At 37.1% G+C, this 18,967-nt stretch overlaps 1 protein-coding gene across 1 annotated transcript in view; it reads left to right on the top strand.

Moving 5' to 3' along the window:
* Positions 1 to 18,967, top strand: part of LOC124153638 (dynein axonemal heavy chain 10) — a 208,524-nt gene that overhangs the window by 65,872 nt on the left and 123,685 nt on the right. The window contains exons 17-23 of the mRNA XM_046526934.1: positions 1,858 to 2,109; positions 5,852 to 6,201; positions 8,350 to 8,541; positions 16,578 to 16,745; positions 16,838 to 16,961; positions 18,127 to 18,285; positions 18,642 to 18,878. Of these exons, the coding sequence (XP_046382890.1) occupies positions 1,858 to 2,109; positions 5,852 to 6,201; positions 8,350 to 8,541; positions 16,578 to 16,745; positions 16,838 to 16,961; positions 18,127 to 18,285; positions 18,642 to 18,878 (1,482 nt within the window). The remainder of the gene's footprint in view (positions 1 to 1,857; positions 2,110 to 5,851; positions 6,202 to 8,349; positions 8,542 to 16,577; positions 16,746 to 16,837; positions 16,962 to 18,126; positions 18,286 to 18,641; positions 18,879 to 18,967) is intronic.

Below are 18,967 nucleotides of genomic sequence, written 5' to 3'. Positions count from 1 at the left end.
CCTTGGTAGCTATTTCTGCTTCTTCCCCTCCTTCAAATCCCACTTCATGTCTTCCCTTGTTACTAAATTCATTGAATTAAGACTCTCAGGTGGTGTGGTGGGACCCGATCTTATCGCATACGCCCGCGAAATGGACTTCGCTGGAGCTCCACCGACCCTGCGGCCCTGGATTGTCAGCAAGATGGAAGAGACAGCCACTTAGAAGAAAGGGGAAAACAAAGGATAAAAATGAGCATAGAAAGAAATGTTAAAAACTTCCCCCTTATTGTCATTGTTTATCAAATCAATTTAATTTTATTCTGTTTTTTATTATTTACAGAACTATTTATTAAAATTAAAACTCATTTCATTCATTCCATTCACTGCAAAAAAGGGGGACTTACTGAAAAATTGTGAATACAAAAATATATTTGAGAATTATTTTAAAAAACAGTAATGAATTGATTTGAATCTAACTGGCTAAAGCACTTGACCAGAAATTGAGGGATCCGGGTTCATTTTCTGTTCAAGGCAAATGATTTTTTTTCTGTCGATTTTCCACACAATGTATATTGGTTAGTGTGGGCACTTTCAATTAAGTACCTAAAAGTATTTTAAAGTCTATTCGCTTAGTGTCTGCTGATGAGCTTTCGAGAGAGCCCGGACACTCTCTGATGGCTTAACTGATAGGAGAAGGGGTAGTGCCGAGAGAGAGAGGAGGACCAAACATAAAGTTGCCAAATGTACATAGCCACCCTGCTTTGTCACTGAAAATGTGCGAGTCTTAGGTGGCCACAGGTAATTTGGCCCCGGCCCCGAGAAAATATACCTTCTCATTTGGAAGGCATTGGTGATAATCCTTTCACAGAATCCCTCGACATTGTCAGCTACCACGCTGAATTAGGCACCGCTGGTGAAAGGCATATGTAGTCACATTCAAGGAGAATGTGTAAGGTTTGGAAACACTACTCTGCAAGCAGATTCATGACGTTAACTCAATGAAGGTCTGAGAGCGACTGACTGCTCGGCCACGCGTACTGTCTGCTGATTGGCCAAGGGAAAGTCACATGTCGAGAAACTTTCCCTTCCCTCATCTCCAGTTGCTTTGGCCACACCAGCTCACCCACAAAGATCAAATGAACAGAGTATAGTGTAATCTATGTCCTAGTGTAACTTATGTTCCCAATCCATTTTATCATTGAAAATTTTACTCATAGTAGAGTAAAAGTTATTCTTGCAGAGAAAGACTCAATAATATGTATATATATATATAACATATTTATAATAATTATTATTATTTGTTTGAATTTCAGATTATTTTTCCCCCTTCAGACTTAATGGCGAGTCTTAAGGGTAAAAGCAAAATCCTTATCTCTCTGACTCTGTCTAGATGGGATCACATACCTATATGCATTCACTGTTAAAACATATTTTTCAAATTATGGACAAGTTTTATACTCTTACTGGGGAACAGATATTTTCAAAAGGTGCACTCCATTTTGGATATAATTTGCATTTTTTGCGTATAATTCATATTTCTCATTACTCCTCATTGAATTGCCATTTTTTATGGTGATTTATCATGCCTCCTCTGGGTATGAGGCTGAGAAAGAAAATTCGTACAGACTTCATTATTTTTATTTCCAATAATTTTTAATTACTATTATGTTTTACCATTGTGAAGTTTTCTCAGATGGGGATTGTCTTAAACTCTGGCTTGTCAAGGATTCTTGCTGTTTGAGTTATCAGAATTCATAGGTAACTTGTGTTTTCAAATTGGGTATAATATTTTCTTGTATATGTTGTCATATGATTACAAATGTATAGTGATAAAACTGTATTCTTAATTATCATACATAATTCTTTTGATTTCTATAGAAGTTGGAGTTTTTGAAGGGCCATGTTCATCAAGTGGAAACAGTATTAAAACGAGGACTAACACAATTCTCATGGTACTCCCTGGGGACTGAAGAATTCGAAATTGATTGTGACCAAGCTATAACTAAGTTGGCTTTGGTAAACAATATGGTGAAACAATTGGAAGATAAGCTGAAAAATTACTTGGCATCATTAGATTGTTTCAATGTATTCAAGCCTGACAATGAAGATGGGGATATTGTAATGGCTGAGGTGAGACTTTTTTAACCCTTTCACTGCTATTAAGGTTTCTGCTAGGTTTACCTGGTAGACTGCAGCTAACGAAGCTCCTACGTTTGCTGTGGTCATCCCTCTCAACGTTTCCAAACATTCTCTTTTTCCTGGGATTTTATTGCCATCCTTTCCGCGGTTGCTTGAACTCGGCCAAACCTAATGGCAGAGAGCACAAAGGCGTCTTTCAAGACAGGGCACCGTCACCATGGGGAGCACTACCTGAATTATCCCTTCTTCAAGAGAGAGCTCCCTTCTCTACGCGGCTTATTCACGATGAAAACAATTCCAACGAATCCGAATCCATGCATTTCCGGGGAATTTATTTATATTGTCATTGTCCATTAGCCGGGAAAACTTATTTGAAAGCTCTCTTTCTTATACTTTCGGTGGTGGGTCTGTCGCCCCTGCATAATTACCAAGGACATATCTTTCCTTGAGTATCATAATCTCGTTCTGGATTTCGCACCAAATGGGTTTCCCTTTGAATATCCTACCTTTTCCACATGCTCTATTGATCTTTGCTCAGTTTTTCCAGAGTTTTGGTGGTGTTCGTTTGTTCCTAATCAAGTACCTACTCAAGTGATATTTTGTGAATCTCTTCATTTATTTTCACTATGGATAGTGAAAATTTGCCACCTCGCTCAAAAAGGAGGAAGGTTTCTCTTGAGGATGAAGTTCTCAATATTTTATTCGACTCTGATTGTGAGAGGTTATCGGATAGAAAAGAAATTGTGCGTGGTCGTGACATGGTGTGCCGACGTGGAAGGGGCGCTGGGTAGACTTCAAGGTGAAGTCAACTCCTTGTTCAAGATCCTAAGAAAGAAGGAGATGGCCATGCTGAGGAATCATAACCTGGGCCTAACATAACCATTGACGAACAGTTGTTTCTAAGCAAAGCTAGATGTCCATTCAAGCAATTCATGGTGCCAGAGCCTGACAAGTATGGGCATAAATACTGGTTTGCTGTATATAAAGACAGTATGTATTTGGTAAACTGATTCCATTAACTTCCAGATTGACCAGAGGCGTCAAGGATGGCTCTCGTCTAGCTGGCGATCACGTTTCAGATCATGTTGTATTGAAACGTATGCAACCCTACATGAGCAAGGGTAGGAATGTAACCACTGGAATTTGTTTCACATCACTTTTGCTAGCTCTACTCGAAACAAAAGGGGTACTTGCCCTTCAGGAACCGTAAATAAGGGAAGAAAGGAAATACCTGGTGAAATAAAAGCTTCTCGGGAAGAGTTGTAATCAACTAAATTGAATAAAAATGGTGACGTAACACTAACTGTTCATCAGAGCAAACAGAAAAAATGTGTTCTTGTTCTATGATCTCTTCGCCCTCATATTGACATTAGTAACAACTGTAACAAAACGCCCGAAACTGTAAGGTGTTGTAATGAGATAAACTTTGAAGTAGATATTATTGATCATATGGGGCGGAAATATTTGGTCAGAACTAGAACCAGGCGATTGCCTGTTTTTTCTTTCCAGAATACTTTTGACTGGGTCACTATAAATTCGTGGATAATATATATATAAGGAAATAACTTCACAAAAGATGTCCCGAATTTTTTTTACAAAATTTATTAGAATAGCTTGCTTTTCCTTACATTGCGTCAACGAATATCTGGCAAACAAATCCAGAACTGACTAGGGATTGTCAAGTATAGATAAAATGCAATGAAAACAGAACTGTTGCTTTTTGTAAGGTTAGTGAAAAGTCAGTAAACCTACGGCCAAAACAGACCAAAAGTGCCAGAATGTAGAGAATCTACTATTTAGATGAATCTTTTTGTAAGTCTGTATGGAAAAGTATTCGATTTCTTTTTGGGTTCATACAAAGTTTTTGTATTTTATTTTTTAAAATTTCGTAGTTTTGTGGCCGCAATGGTTTTATTTTAATTTTCGTCTTTTGAAGCACACTTCTACATTCTATGACGAAAAATTGAAGAAAAAAGTTAACAATAATAATAAAAAGAAAAACAATCCTGTCATATTCACTTTAATTGTTTTATGCACATAAAATTTAACCAATTACAGTGAACAACTAAATATTTATAAAAAGGTATTCAATGATTATATATAGGTATTATTGCACTTTCATCCGTCCTCCGACGTTTCAGCGCAATCTTTTCGATTGATGCCGCATTCCAGGAGAGTATTTTTTTTGTAAAAAAATTTTTACTTCAGTGGTACTCTATTAAAACATTAAGTTTTTTTAAATATTAGGGTGCAAAATCAGTATCAAACAAAAGTTGACACAATCGACTCAGAAATAAAACTAATCTGCAACGTAACATGCATATAAAAACATGGGTGTTAAAATGACACCCTCCCGGCATTCTAGGGGATACAAATTTCCCGGCATTCAAGTGTTAATACGTCTAGATTTTTTTCTCAATCCTTAAGATATATTTACATCTTGTAACCATAGATAAATTATGGAGGTTTATAAAAATTACAGCCGTTGAAAAGGCCACAAACACGAAAAAAGAAGTGAAATAATTCGGGTCGATAAATCGGCCCCTGGCAGTTTTTGCTCTACCAGTGAGGGCCGATATATCGGCCCGGTGGCAGTAAAACGGTTAAACTTTGAGGCATCTTCTGCAACAGAAGCAAGCGCTAACATTAGCTGCCTCTAACCTGAGTTTAATGTAGACCTAACTCCAACACAGTGCGATGCTATCAAGCAATTGATTGATGTCCTGGATGTTTTTGAAGGAGCTACATTTCTTGCCAGTGGAAGTGCAGTCACAGGTTCTTAAATAATCTCCCTTGTGAATATCATTATTAATTTCCTAGAAACTAAGAAGTTTTCTCATAGCCATATAAGGTTTCCTCAATGATTTGCTGTTTTCCATTAAAAGTTGGTATGAATTTATGGAAAAAGACAATTATTCACTTTTGCCGCAATTCTTGATGTATGATTCAAAATAATAGTAAAAAATAGTAATCAGTGATTTTCAAAATTCAAATAAAGTTGAGATGATAAAAAAATAAACTGGCTTTGGTTATTATAATAATAATAATGACAAGTCTGTCTAAACAAAGTCACCCAGCAAAAACAGATACCTTAGGAAAAGTTCAACCGAAAATAGTTGATTTAAATCAACAACAATTAAATGTGGGGAATTTATTCAAAATAAAAAAGTTGATTTTTAAAATGCATAAGATGTATTCTTTTTTATTTGTACATTCATCAAGTGAAATAGAAGAATAACGTTTAATATACTTGGCACAATTCTAGAATTTGAGGTACTTGAAATTCGAGTTATTTGAAAATTCGAGCTACGATTTAATATTCGAATTCGAGCTACGATTTAATATTCAAATTCGATATTTGAGTTCAAGAAATCTGCTATTCAACCCATCTCTAGTTAATTTTGTATTACGTTCAGGCATTGCTGGTTTTGAAAGCCCTAAACTCAATGAATCAAAATAATTATGGTAATATGTATAATTTTATCTTTTGCTTGAATTCCATGTACATATTCACTTAAATGAGACTATCTATTGATGGTATACTGAAATAATCTTTATAAATAATATAAAGTTATGAGGAGGTGGTCAAATCCCTCAATGGATTGTGTAGATTGAGAGTTCTTTATTCATGTTAAAGTCCATTAAGAATATTTGAACCAGAAGTTATCTCCTAAGTATTTCTAAAGTTAAAATGTACTTCAGAGTATTTTCATCATCATTTTTATATTTACAGGAATTCTTCAAAAAGTTGGCTCTCTCATGTGACAAAAAAATGAAGACGATGTTGCAAATATATGAGACACTGAGTTCCACTCTTATAATGATTGAATTGATTGTACTACGCCAGTCTACAGGACGTTGTCCTATTTTAGTTCAACATTATAAATCGTGGGAATTTCAAGTGTTCAAAGCTTTGTCATATTTCACTCTAAAAAATTTGGAAGCATTCAATTTCATGTTACAAAATAAGAAAATATTGTTTAAAATGAACGTCAATGTATGCCTTCCAAAAGTAAGGATAGATCCATCACCCCAGCAAGTTTATAATCTTATTGTCTCAAGGGTGGAGAACTTCTTGATAAAGTAAGCTGCCTTCTCATATTTGTAACTCTTTCATATTATTGGTTATCTATTTAAGCTAGTATAGTAGATTCCAGTTATTGGGCCCACTTGATATTAAGGGCACACTTACATATTTGGGAAAAATCTCAGAAATCATATCTCATTAGGAGTACTCCACCCAACTAGCACAGCTCACGGCTATTCTCATAATTCCAATGAAGAATTAACATGGGTGCTATGGATTAGGTATTGCTCTTGTGATAGCGTATCTTTGAGAGGAGTTTGACCAAAAAGTTTAGGAATGTGGAATCTCATAATTGCACAGATATTAATTAAATCCATTCCATTCCATAAGGAGCATTAGCCACATCTGTTAAGATGAATTCTTGTGACATGAGGCTGTAGAATCACTAAGACCACTCTTACTATTCACATACCAATTTTAGCTTGCAGAGAAAAAAGATGCTCTTGTATAAAATTTGAAATAGAGGCTATGCAGCAATACTTTGCCAGAATAGTGATTAATTATAAATTCTCTCAATCTGTGAATTATTTAATAACACGAATGATATTAAGAAAGCAAGTCTGAATTATAACTACTGGTGTGGGACTGTCTTGCAATCATCATTGGAATCACGAAATAACTGTCTGTGTAGTCGGCCAAAATTTGTGAGAAAATCAATGAATTCTTAAATAAGTAAAGGTAAATAAAAAATTATGCTTCATATTTCAGTATGAATACACTTCTTTTTGAGTAAATTTTTCTAATGTTTGTGTGCTGAAGTTTTCGTGTTGCTGCAGCGTAGATTTTGAACTATGGCCTCAGTGTTTTTACCTGATTTCTTTAAGTCACCATGGTGTCATTTTTCTCAGTTCATTACAGACTTAAATGATCATCTTCACTTTATAGTCACTTCCCTCTTCATTTTTCCCCACAAATAGAAATCATAATTTTTACAGCACAAAAAAGTTATTAATGCCTTTCTGAGATTTTTTCTTCTTTATTCAATGGCTGCTTAGTGAGAGATACATTGGTTTCAAGAATGTGGGCATTATAGTTAACCCTAAATATCGCAAATATCCAACAGAGTCCATATCCTGTGCTGGCTGGGTGGTTGATTGGAACAGAAAGCCATTTTAGTGGACTGCACAAGTTTATATACAGGCATGCAATGTTTTTCAATTTCATTTGTACTCTTACAGAAATCAATTGATCCCTCAATCTAGGTCTGCATTCTCTTTTGCCTTTTTTAACATGTTAAGCGAATGTTCAACTTACATATCCTTATCTTTGTAGATATTAGACCAGCTAGAAAGCATTTTGAGTTATGCCACCTTCAGATTTAATCTTGTGATCATTGTTAATTTATTTAGCTACATGTACCCTTGATTATTACATTAATCTGCAGATGATCTAGACCCAATATTACTGCATATTTTGAAAGACAATCATTCCATATCAATCATTATCATCATTGGGGATACTGCAGATCTATTTGTTGATACTATAACGTAAAGATTTTATAAAATTAATTTATCCCAATGTGCTGAAGTCTGACAGAAACATGGATACTTTTGCATTGATAGAACTACAGCAAAAATGTTAAAAATGTAGGCATTATTTCCTATTATAAGCTTAAATAATTGGTACTGGAAATAAATACATAAAATCTTATGCCTAATTATTTTTGTCTCATGTAATGTTCCACCTTACATCTAAACATTCTTTTATGCATATTTATGGAATGCTTCTGATAAATGGGGCAGCCAAATTGGGACATGGTGCACTTGTTCCAATACATACTCAGTTAACTGGAATCTGTATTTATTTTTTTATCCATGCTGATATTTTTTATATTTCCACAACATTTTTATTTGTTTACAACCATTTTCACCACGTAGCTGTCTTCAATTGTAGTGTGCAGCACTATGCTGGACTGCTATGATGAAACTGGATTTTAGCTTATTAGAATGTTGTGAAATAGTGCTAATTTCAATAAACATATGAAAAACTTCCATCATGTGATGCCTTTTATGGTTGAATCCACGAATCAACAGTAACGCCTTGTGTCATATCTTTATACTAAACATGTACTTATTCTCCTAACATATCCCTGTGATGCAGTGTAGTGTCTTTGTTTTTTGAGTACCTATTTATATTTTTTCTAGCCTAAAAATATTTCCTCGGTGGATGAAAGGAACTTGTCTGAAGTGTTCTCCTCAAAATCTACCGGATGGAAAGATACATGTTGTATCATTTTATGATGACATAGCTCGAATTCAGCTGGTTAATGATGCTCTCAGTCAGATACAAGATTCTGCTCACAAATTATCTTGTTTAGTGGAAAGTCAGCTTGAAAGGTAACATCATGCATTTCCTGGTCGTTGGGTAATGCAAATGATCTCTTTCTGATAGATTTTCAGATAAGCCTTTTGAATACATTGCTGATGGTTGGAAGTTGCTTGATGAAAAACTTGGAGTTATTTGTGAATTCTTGTTTTATATCTGTAGCTGTGAGGTTTTATGTCTGTCAGAACTTGCTAATTTTAAAGTAATCACTGTGCTCTACCTTACATAGGTTTTCATACATGTAATTTAATGTAGTAATGTATATATATTCTGTAGTTATTATAATTTAGGCATAAAATGGCACATAATTCTTTTAGTATGATTTCTCAAAGATGTATGTATTGATTCTCAAATTTTATTGTTGAGACAGTCTGAAGTTATCAATTTTAATTATATAAGGGATTAGTCTGGTGATGCTATGAGTGGAGGGAGCATTTGGCTACTGGCCAAAGGCTCCTCAGTTCAAATATCAAGTGGAGCCTCCCAACGAAAATCCTCACAATGCAAAGTGGCCCAAGGAGAGAAAAGCCCCCACCCCCCCAACCAGCCCTGAATGAGTGAAACTCATGCTTGTGACTAAGTCTGGGATGATCTCTACTCTCACCTGTCCTAAATAACCCTCAAGTTTACACGCACTGAGTTAGTTTGCTATAAAAAGTATTGAAATTCCTGTGGATAAAACTTAGATGTAAAATATACTGTCATCAAAGTTGGCTCTCATTGTTAATTTCAGCTAATGGTAATTGTTTTCAACCTGCATTCTAATGAACAGATGTTTCATAGGAGTGGACAATGATGTGTGCTTGTAATCATTTGCAGTCTTGGATTGTGAAATATGAAATAGCATTTCTCAAAATGGAATAATGGTGATGGAACAATTCAAGCATTAAGTCTTTTAACGTAAAATAATTCTTGAACAAAAGTTGCCTCTTACAAATTACACTACATTGGAACCTCGATCTATCGTTCCAGCAATTATCGTTTTCCTGCATTCATTGTTTGCCATTCCTGGTACCAAATAAAGTCCCATGCAGACAAAGTAATGTTTTCCCTCATCTATCGTTCCCCAAAGTATCGCTTTCCTGCCTTGCAAGATTACAGTCCCGATATGTTATTTTCCTGCATCCATTGTTTAACAAAAATGAAAGGAAGTACATATTTACAGTGTGTCATTTATGGATAATAAAGATGGGCACATAGGTGAATCTTCCCAAGGCGAAATAATTACCACAGGGAGAAGCTCAGTGCCATAGGATATTAATCTGCTATCCCCCTCACATCAGCCCTCGGTCCTGAAACTCTCCGACACCAACTGGAAGGCTTCAGACACTCCAGATCATGGGTCTTGCAGGGGTCATGTTATGAAGACCATAAATCATTAGCTTCGAAATAAAATATCAAATTATGCGAGAATAAGCCCCCAGAAAGTGCTGCTGAAATGATTAAGTTACCTTCTCTTTAGGATAAAAAAATTTCAAGGCTCAGTCATGTGGTCATTATTCACCCTCTGCATTTGGTTCTGTGTACGCGATAGCGTCAGTTCCGAACTTCACCTCGTGCGAGTGGTTCCATGCTTTCCAGTGTGTGTTGACTTCTAACCATCGAGAGTTTTCAGTTTGGGTTTAATAAAGACAGATTTCATTTTTATTTTATTCTTACTTGCCTTGGAACCTTGGCCCTTCTGAGGAAGCTGGTTAGAATTTTAAAAGATGGACTGAAAATAATTGCAGAAGAAGAATATAATCAGGGGGAGAAGCACGTGAATATTGCAAAACGCAAATGAGTGTCAGCAAGCACTTGACTGTAGGAGTTAGGGTGGAGCGAGCTACCTTTTGAAAACTAGAAGCTGGATGAATCCAAGTATCGGGTGGAAGTGCTGCTGAAATGGCATTTGATAGATAAGAATTTAACATCAGATAGAAATCCATCGTGTATAGCAGTGTAAATGCCAAGACGGCATACAAACATTTTTTTGCAAGGTGGTGTGTTTCTTAAGGATGTTTGAAAGAGATATTATTTGAATCAACAATATTCCAAGTGTTTCCATAAAATTCCTTTCATCAGCTAAATTCCTATGAATCTACAAAATATCACAATTACTCGCTAAAAAATCCTGTGTTTCCTGCTACATAAGCAACCTAGTCAAACATTCCCGCATTCATCGTTTTTTTCGTCCATCCCCTCGAAAAACGATAGATCAAGGTTCCACTGTATACAGGCTCACTATTAATATTATAATGGACATCACAGTTGATTAGTGGAAAAATTAATGTAAGTTCCCATGGATGTAAGTCACTATGAACACTTGCAAGTTGATCCAATTGGTTTGCTTGAAATTGCAATGCTGAATCCCCAAATCATACTTTCGTGGTGCTTTATTCTCTCTTTATTATCATAGAAATTAATTTTTATTTGAAATCCAGTGCCCGTGTATGGGGGTGCAGTAAAAAATTCTTTTTCTTCTTGAAAACAGCATTAAATTTTATCTTTCAACCCCTATGCACAAGGATACATCTTTATTAGGTAGGGATGTGCAAGTATGTAGTACTTTTTGACCTTAAGTTGAGTACTGAGTCGAGTTGAAAACTACTTGAGTCCAATCGAGTGTGGTAATTCATGAACTAGGCAATACAGCAATGCATGCTCCAACATATTCTCATTTTTTTCTATTCCCTTAAATTAAAAAAGAAGAACTTTGTGCTTTCACATTAATATTTATTCACGACCATGGTTTCAACGTTAGACGTCATCATCAGGTCTAACGTTGAAACCATGGTCGTGAATAAATATTAATGTGAAAGCACAAAGTTCTTCTTTTTTAATTTAATTATGAATCGCTTTCACCAAGTTAGCCTCAAACAATCAATTCAATTCCCTTGCAAATTTTCTCTTTTGAATGCTAAGCTTGATGTAAAAAGGGAAAGATAACGAGAAACGTTGATGGTAATTGAGTCACAATTAGGAGATGAATGAAAATTAATGTGTCTTACGCAGTTCCATAAGTACAATTGAAATGAATTAACCTCTAGTAATATGTTGTCAATGTATGCATCCAAACTGCTCAGAAGAACCCTCAAAAAAGATATTTTTACTATTGTAAATAAGATTGTATACATAAATGTATTGTGTAATATTTGATCCGATAAAATTCTCATGCAGAAAAACCAATTGTTCCACATGACTAGGCAGCAGGTTTTAACATATCCACATTATAATATTGCTGCCAGTGGCGGCTTGCCCATAAGGACTCTCGGACGCCGCCCCTCCCAAAGATTGAAAAAGGAAAAAAAATAAATATCCATTAATTTAGAATTATACATCTAATTAATCAAAGTGTTCTTTTTTAATCGCATACATCAAAAGTGAAGGAAAAACACGAAAAAAATAGCGCGAGAAGTTCGTATTTGTAGCCGTGGGGCGCTGGCCAGAACGTCCCAATCCATCTCGATGCAGTTACCGTATAAGCGCGTGTAAGAGGCGCAATTTTTTTCCCAGACATTGCAGCTGAAAATGGGGGTGCGCCTCTTACACAAACTTCTTATCTTCCCCCCCTCCCCTACTGGTCGCAAGTCCAAGGGGAACTGAGTGGCCTTGGTTTTCAGCGTGAGTCAGTCATCTGAGACCCTGGGTCAAAATCAAGCGGCAGGCAGGGGAGTTTCTCCCTTAGTGACGTATTTTTAAAATGCTCCTGTTTGAATTTCTTGTAAGCATCGCGCCGTCACGTCGGTACCCCAGAGGTGAACATGGAAAAGATCGCGCGGGGTGATTCGCTCCGGAGCGCGCGCTAAATTTACTGCCACGAGTGGGCATCCCGCGGCATTTATACTGCATATCAAACGTATAGAAACGCGTAGTTTTCAAGGACATACCTGGTTAATAGTCAACATCTGTCTTGCCGAGCAATTTCCATTACGCTGAGCGCCTGATTTTTCAAAAATTATCTTCAGACGCTAATATGAGGATTTTTGCAACTGAAAATTATATTGGTGTCAAAACCTGCGGTTTAAAAAATTCGAACGAGTGTGTTCATTGTTGGACTAGCGCTGAAGGAGAGGTCAAGGGGAAGGAGCGCGCTCCCTCCCCTCCGTATTTCAAGCTACGAGGCTATAAGCGAAGGAGCAAGGGAAGAACACGTCCGATCGTGCATGTGACGTCGTTGCCTTTAAAGCGAGGGGGCGAAGGCGCAGCAATGTGATCTACGCAGATTGCATTACCTGAAGTTTCCAGTCGGTCTCGTCTTGTTTGAATGCGTTTATGCTACGCTTGTTTCTTCCGAAATTGTGCTGTTTGGACTATGTTGAATATTAGTAGCCTTGTTTTAGCTATAAATCTTTGTGTCGATCAGTAAGAGCTCAAAAAACTTAAATGCTGTCAGATATACGTCGCGTTAGGTCTAATTCTTTTTAGAACCTCGTGCGTGTCATACAATTGCTGAAAGATATCGAGATATCTTCGGGCTCAGTAGATGACTCACCTAGCATTTGACCTCCAGAAACTCGGAGAATTGAACCTGGTAGACCGAGAAAGGTCAGTTGGTGAGATGGGGTAGGGATGAAACACATTTACATTGGTCCCCTGTAACTTGATAATTTCCTATTTTCCTGTGGAGTCTCGGAAAGGATAAAACGGCCGAGGCATTGGCTGATGGAGGGCCGAGTGTAGTTCCGTTAGGCTCCTTGCACACACACCGATTTTGGACGGCCGGTAAAACATCGGCCGATATTTTACCGGCGAAGCGATGCTTGCACACACGCCGGATTTTTACCGGTCAAACGATAAGTTGCTATGTTTTTGAGCCGGCGCCGGCGATCCACAGTGACAATGGCCGGCAGCTAACCGGCATTTAGCCGGTGCCGGCGCGTGTTCGGTACGTGTGCAAGCTCCAATGCTCTCCCATTGTTCACTATTGGAATGTGGACGGCCGATATTTTACCGGCCGTCCAAAATCGGTGTGTTTGCAAGGGGCCTTAAATCTACGACGTGGTTATTATCCTACGGCGCTGAGATTGCCCCGATCGTTGTCCAATCTCTTGGGAAGGTTCATGCTATGTGCCTGTCGTGTTTTGGCTTAAAAATTTCCACGGCCGCAATTATATTGCAATATTCCTGCGAGAGCTTTTAAACAAAATTTTTCGTGAGTAGGACAAGCAACGTAGAGCGATGGCGTATGCGAAGAGAAGATCGGAACTCTTTCTACTCCCTCTTATGCCGCTATTACCGCCGCAGTTATCAATATTTCCTCTTTCAAATAGTATTGAAAGAGGAAATTTTGATAACAGTCGAAATTCCAGGCATACGTCTGCAACACCACACGATAGGATAAAAAAATGCAGCAAATTTTTTTTCTTTATAGCCTTCTTCCTCAAAATAGGGGTGCGCCTCTTACACACACTTATACGGTATATGGAGAGTGGTAGTGGTGGGGGCTGCTGGTGCTATGACGTGTCGAACCTTGCGCCTTATGGAAGTCTTGGGACGCCATCCAAACATGCGCGGAGCGACGAGTGAGTTGACATTGCTGCGCCGGCCGGCGGGCATATAATCTAGCGTCTACTTGGTGCTGCCACAGAATAGGGACCTACGGAATCAGAATGGTCTCTATTCTTGTGTAGTTATATGATACGACCATGGTTGGCGGTTGTTTATGCATGTGTGAACGCAAGTTGATGAAAAGCTGGTAAGAAAAAGAAGAAGGCGAAGCATAATACTTCATCAGATACTGGCTGACCGGGGAACTTTGTACCGTATAACAATCAATTAACAGATTCGTTACATCATTTAAAAATCAGCGGCTGTACCGATTTTTATCATATATGAATTGTTGCAAGGAAAAAATCAGTAAAACTACCGAAATAAGAATTGCAATGGCTAGTCATACGGTTAGGCATATTCTTTATTCAATCTATATACAGGGTGGGGCAGAATGGACTCCCTGATTTGACGGGCGAATTGTGAAAAAACTAACAAGGATAGTTTTAAAACGTTTATATTTCCCAAAACTACATTCAATGCCATTTTATTTTTATTTGAATTTGAAAATTTGTTCATCCAAGCGACGACCTTGGCAAGCGATGCACATATTGAGTCGTTCAAAAAAGTTTTCGAAAACCCTTCTCAGCAATCAGATGGCATCGTTTGAATATCTTCTGATATTCAAACGATGACATCTGTTATTGCCTCCTTAAGAGCTTCCAAGGTTCTTGGTCGGACTTTGTAAACCTCAGCTTTGAGATATCTCCAAAGAAAAAAATCGCATGGACTCAAATACGGGGAGAGAGGGGGCCACGGAACTTTGCTTCGTAATGAGATCAGGCGGCCGGGAAACTGTCTTTGCAGGACTTGGCGTGAACGAAGGGCGGTATGAGCCGTGGGACTGTCCTGTTGAAACCAAAAGGCATATGTGTCATATTGCTGACCATACTCTTCCATTTCAGGTTGAAAAATGTTCTCCAGCATTTCACAATAACGCTTAGAGATAACAGTTACAGTTAAACCTCGAGATTCAAAAAAGTGAGGCCCAATAATGCCTATGGAGGACACGTCGCACCAAACTGTCACTTTGGGGCTACGAAGAGGTCTTTGGTGAAGTTCATGAGGATTTTCAGTCACCCAGTACCGAACATTTTCCTTATTAACTGTGCCGGAGAGGTGAAAATGCGCTTCATCGCTAGACCACAGAATAGCGTCGGGTTGCACAGAGGTTAAAATTGCATTGCAAGCATCCGTTCGTTTAAGTCTTGTGGACTCAACTCTTGAACGACCATCATCTTGTAGGGGTGTAAGTAAAGGACAGTGTGTAAAATTCACCTTACTGTTCTGGACGATATTCCAAGGGCAGCAGCATGTTTCGGCGCAGAGCGCGATGGGGACTGCTCAATGGACGCTCTCACTGCCACGATGATTTCAGCTGTTCTAACACTTTTAAGTCACCCTGCTGGTTTTCTAGGAAGTGCAGATCCTGTTGCCCGCACACTAGAGATCCATTTCCTAATGGTTTTTGCATCAGGAACTTTGTTGTGACGAGCCAAACCAAACTGCCTACGTAAAGCCCTCTGTGTCGCCAATACACTATTATTGTTTATAAAGAACGTTTATATGACAAAGCCTCGATGCTCACCAGACCACTTCATGGCGATTTCTAAAAAATGGCATCGCTTCCCCCACCAAATGACACTACTCCCACCCCGCTAACACACCTGCGCACTTTACAGTGATTGTCTGAAACTAGGGAGTCCATTCTGCCCCACCCTGTATAATATATATACATTTGGGTTTTCTAGATGCAGTCCACAATCACTCAAAGATTGGAATTGTGATTTGTTAATCGTCGGTACGACTTGATTTTGTAATTAAATTAGTTTAAACTCAGAGGGCAAATAAGTTGGGATTATGGGAATCCTCGGAATGAGAACTTCCACATCTTTGAGTTTTCCTTGGAGTATAGTGCATGTGCTGTGTGGGCAGTTATTCTCAGGGTCCCAGATTCATCTCTGTTGCTGTGTAAGGCCCCTATAGAAGCCCTTAAGGACACTGGGTGAAACTGAACAGAACTGTGATTTGGAAAAAAATTCTCTTTGTGAATGTTATTTCTGCTCCCAGTAGTATCATTTATATTCTGATAGATAATTCTTGTTAAAAAAAATGGAGAAGAGCCAAGTCACTTGCAGCAATACTATCAACATGGTTTTATGAAATTGTTCACCAGCATAATAATTTCAATCTTAAGTTATGTTCTTGTACATGAAATGAATTCAAATTCTGAGATGGAAATTAGTGAGATGGAATTGAAAAGTACGCTGCAAAAAATCCCAAAAGAGACTGCTCAAAAAAGAATTTCAACTTTCATGAGAATTTGCAATTCTAAAACTGTTGGCCTGATAATTTCTTGGTCTATGATTTATCATGTTAAGGAGAGTAAATTTAGTTCATTAATCAAAATAATGTATTGTTTTTTTATACTTTCATAGTGAAATTTTAATTTCCATAATTGTTTTGAGGCTTTTGATGGTCATTTGGGTATAAACTTACTTTTTTAATTTATTCATAGATGGGTGAAATATGAAAAGCTGTGGTCATTTGATAAGAACTACATCTGTGACCAATTTGCCAAGAAGAAACCTATAGTAATGGAATATGAAATAAAATTTAAATATTTTTCAGATTTATCAAATCAAGTGAATCAGTTTCAATCATATGAAGATGTTGGATGTGTCAGGTAAGTGTTAAAAAAAATATCAGTACCACATCTGCTTGCCAAATTTGGTTTCCTATGACTGTTTATCTTGTTCTTGTATGTATCTTTTGAAGGCTTAATTTTGTTCCTGTTATGAAAGCAATTGAGCTTCACTGTACGCAGTGGAAACTGTGCTTGGCTGCTCGGTTGATAAATGCCAATAAGGAGAAAGCAGCTCAGTTCAGATGTGAATTGCAGGTATGCATTTGTGGACAGGAAAATTTAGAAATGTGGTTATGTGCATTACTATACTATGTCTCTTTTGCTCATTTTATTTGAATATGCTATGGGTAAAAGTCTTTTTGAAGTATTAAAATAAATTCTGTAGGTTCCAAAATATGTTTTCTCTTTTTGCGCTGATTATCAACTCTTGTTACCAATTAAGAACTACTAGGGGGGAAAGAGGGTTCAATCTAAATTTTGTTGTTATTATAATATCCCTATTTATGTCTCATATGTAAACATTGCATTATCAGTACCTAGGTGGTCAGTGATTTCCTGATTACTATCAGATATTCTGTTCTTTTTACATGGGATAACCAGTGTAGGGCCATGGATCAATGTGGTGATTTCTTCTTTTGCTCTTTCAAATTTTACAATTGAGATTTCAGTTGTAATTTATGTTGTCAGAAGGATGAAAGAATGACATTTCTTATTTTATCAGTCTTTAACTGCGATAATTATTTCTTTGGAAATTACTTTTTAGCACCAAAGTCACTCATGTTTCTCCTATTTAAACAATGGGTTATGTACCACTTGGTATTTTTGGGACTTTAAAATTTATTTTGGGACCATTTTAATTGAGATGGTTGAAAGGCATGTTTCTAGGTCTGCATACATTGGTTAACGGTTAACTGCTGTACAAAAGAAATTTTACCCCCAAAAATGCATGTATCTTAGTAGCCAAAGAATAAAGCTACAACTTACTTGACAGCAATGTTTGATATTAGACAGGGAATTTTAGCTAAATGTAGAGTATTTTACCTAAAACTAGAATAAATATCTCATTTACTTCTAATGTAGGGTAACATAGACATTTCTAAACAATGCACAAGCAAGAAACATTGTATGCAGTCATGTATGTGAGTGGAAAGATATAAACACCAACGGGAAAAATTCAATGAAAGATAATCATGAAGGTTTTGAGCCTGGATCTCCCAATTTCTGGTCATGTACAGGACCTTGTCTTTGTTATTGAAAGTGTATTTACTAGGGGACCTTTCCAAATAAGCTAATTATCTCACCAGTCCTTATTGCTGCATATGGAATGTGGCTGCATTCACTAAGCTATTGATCTAATAATATTTATGTCATCCATTCTTCTGGTCCTCCTTCATTTTACTGTTAATAATTTTTTTTGCAGAGTATGGGGGAAGATCTCTGGAGACAAGTAATCAATCGAGATGACTTGACATTTGTCCTTCAAACAATCACTAGAGTGAAAAATATGGCAATAACAGCTGATTTGACTTTCCATGACATTTATTGCTGTTATGAAATAATTCGGCATCATGGAATTGAGGTATGAATGATTTTATCCTCTGATAATTATTATCAGCAAAATATTTTTGAAAGATGTATGATCTTAGGTTTTCCCGGCGTTGCATAAAAGTTTCTCGGGTTTTCCACCGGTTGATGTCGTCCATGTCTTCCGACGTTTCCGAAAGATCTTCGGAAAATCCCCTGAGGATGATCAGCAAGTCGTGGATCGAAACGTCGGGAGACATGGATGACATCGGTGGAAAACCCGAGAAACTTTTCTGCTATTTTTGAAAGCTTTGAATTATCGAAAAAGAAATTTTGAGTCTTGATATCTTAATTATTAAATTCTTCTTATAAAAATTGTAAGATATCTTCGATGTTTATTTTTATAATTAGATTACCAAAGAAAGTAGTGATGATTATGAGGAACTCAAGAAAGAATGGAACCAGTTGCACCTGGCAGCTGCTTATCGCTATCAGTCCTTGGAAGTTACAAAAAAAAGTTTTGTGCAAGTGGCTGAGAAAGAAGTTGAAGATTTTCTGGAAAAGGCTAAAAAGTTTGCTGAAGATGTCTACGCTACTGGCCCTGGAACCGTTGACTCGGATTTAGATTTGGGAGTTGAACTTTTGAAGGTATTTTTACCGCTGTGTTGGTTCTGATTATATTTTGTTTGCTAATGAAAAAAATCTATATGCCTTCATTATTGAGTACATGCAGCTCT

Source organism: Ischnura elegans, chromosome 2 (assembly GCF_921293095.1).
Source record: "Ischnura elegans chromosome 2, ioIscEleg1.1, whole genome shotgun sequence".
Taxonomy (NCBI): domain Eukaryota; kingdom Metazoa; phylum Arthropoda; class Insecta; order Odonata; family Coenagrionidae; genus Ischnura; species Ischnura elegans.
This window is presented reverse-complemented; position numbering and strand designations above follow the sequence as displayed.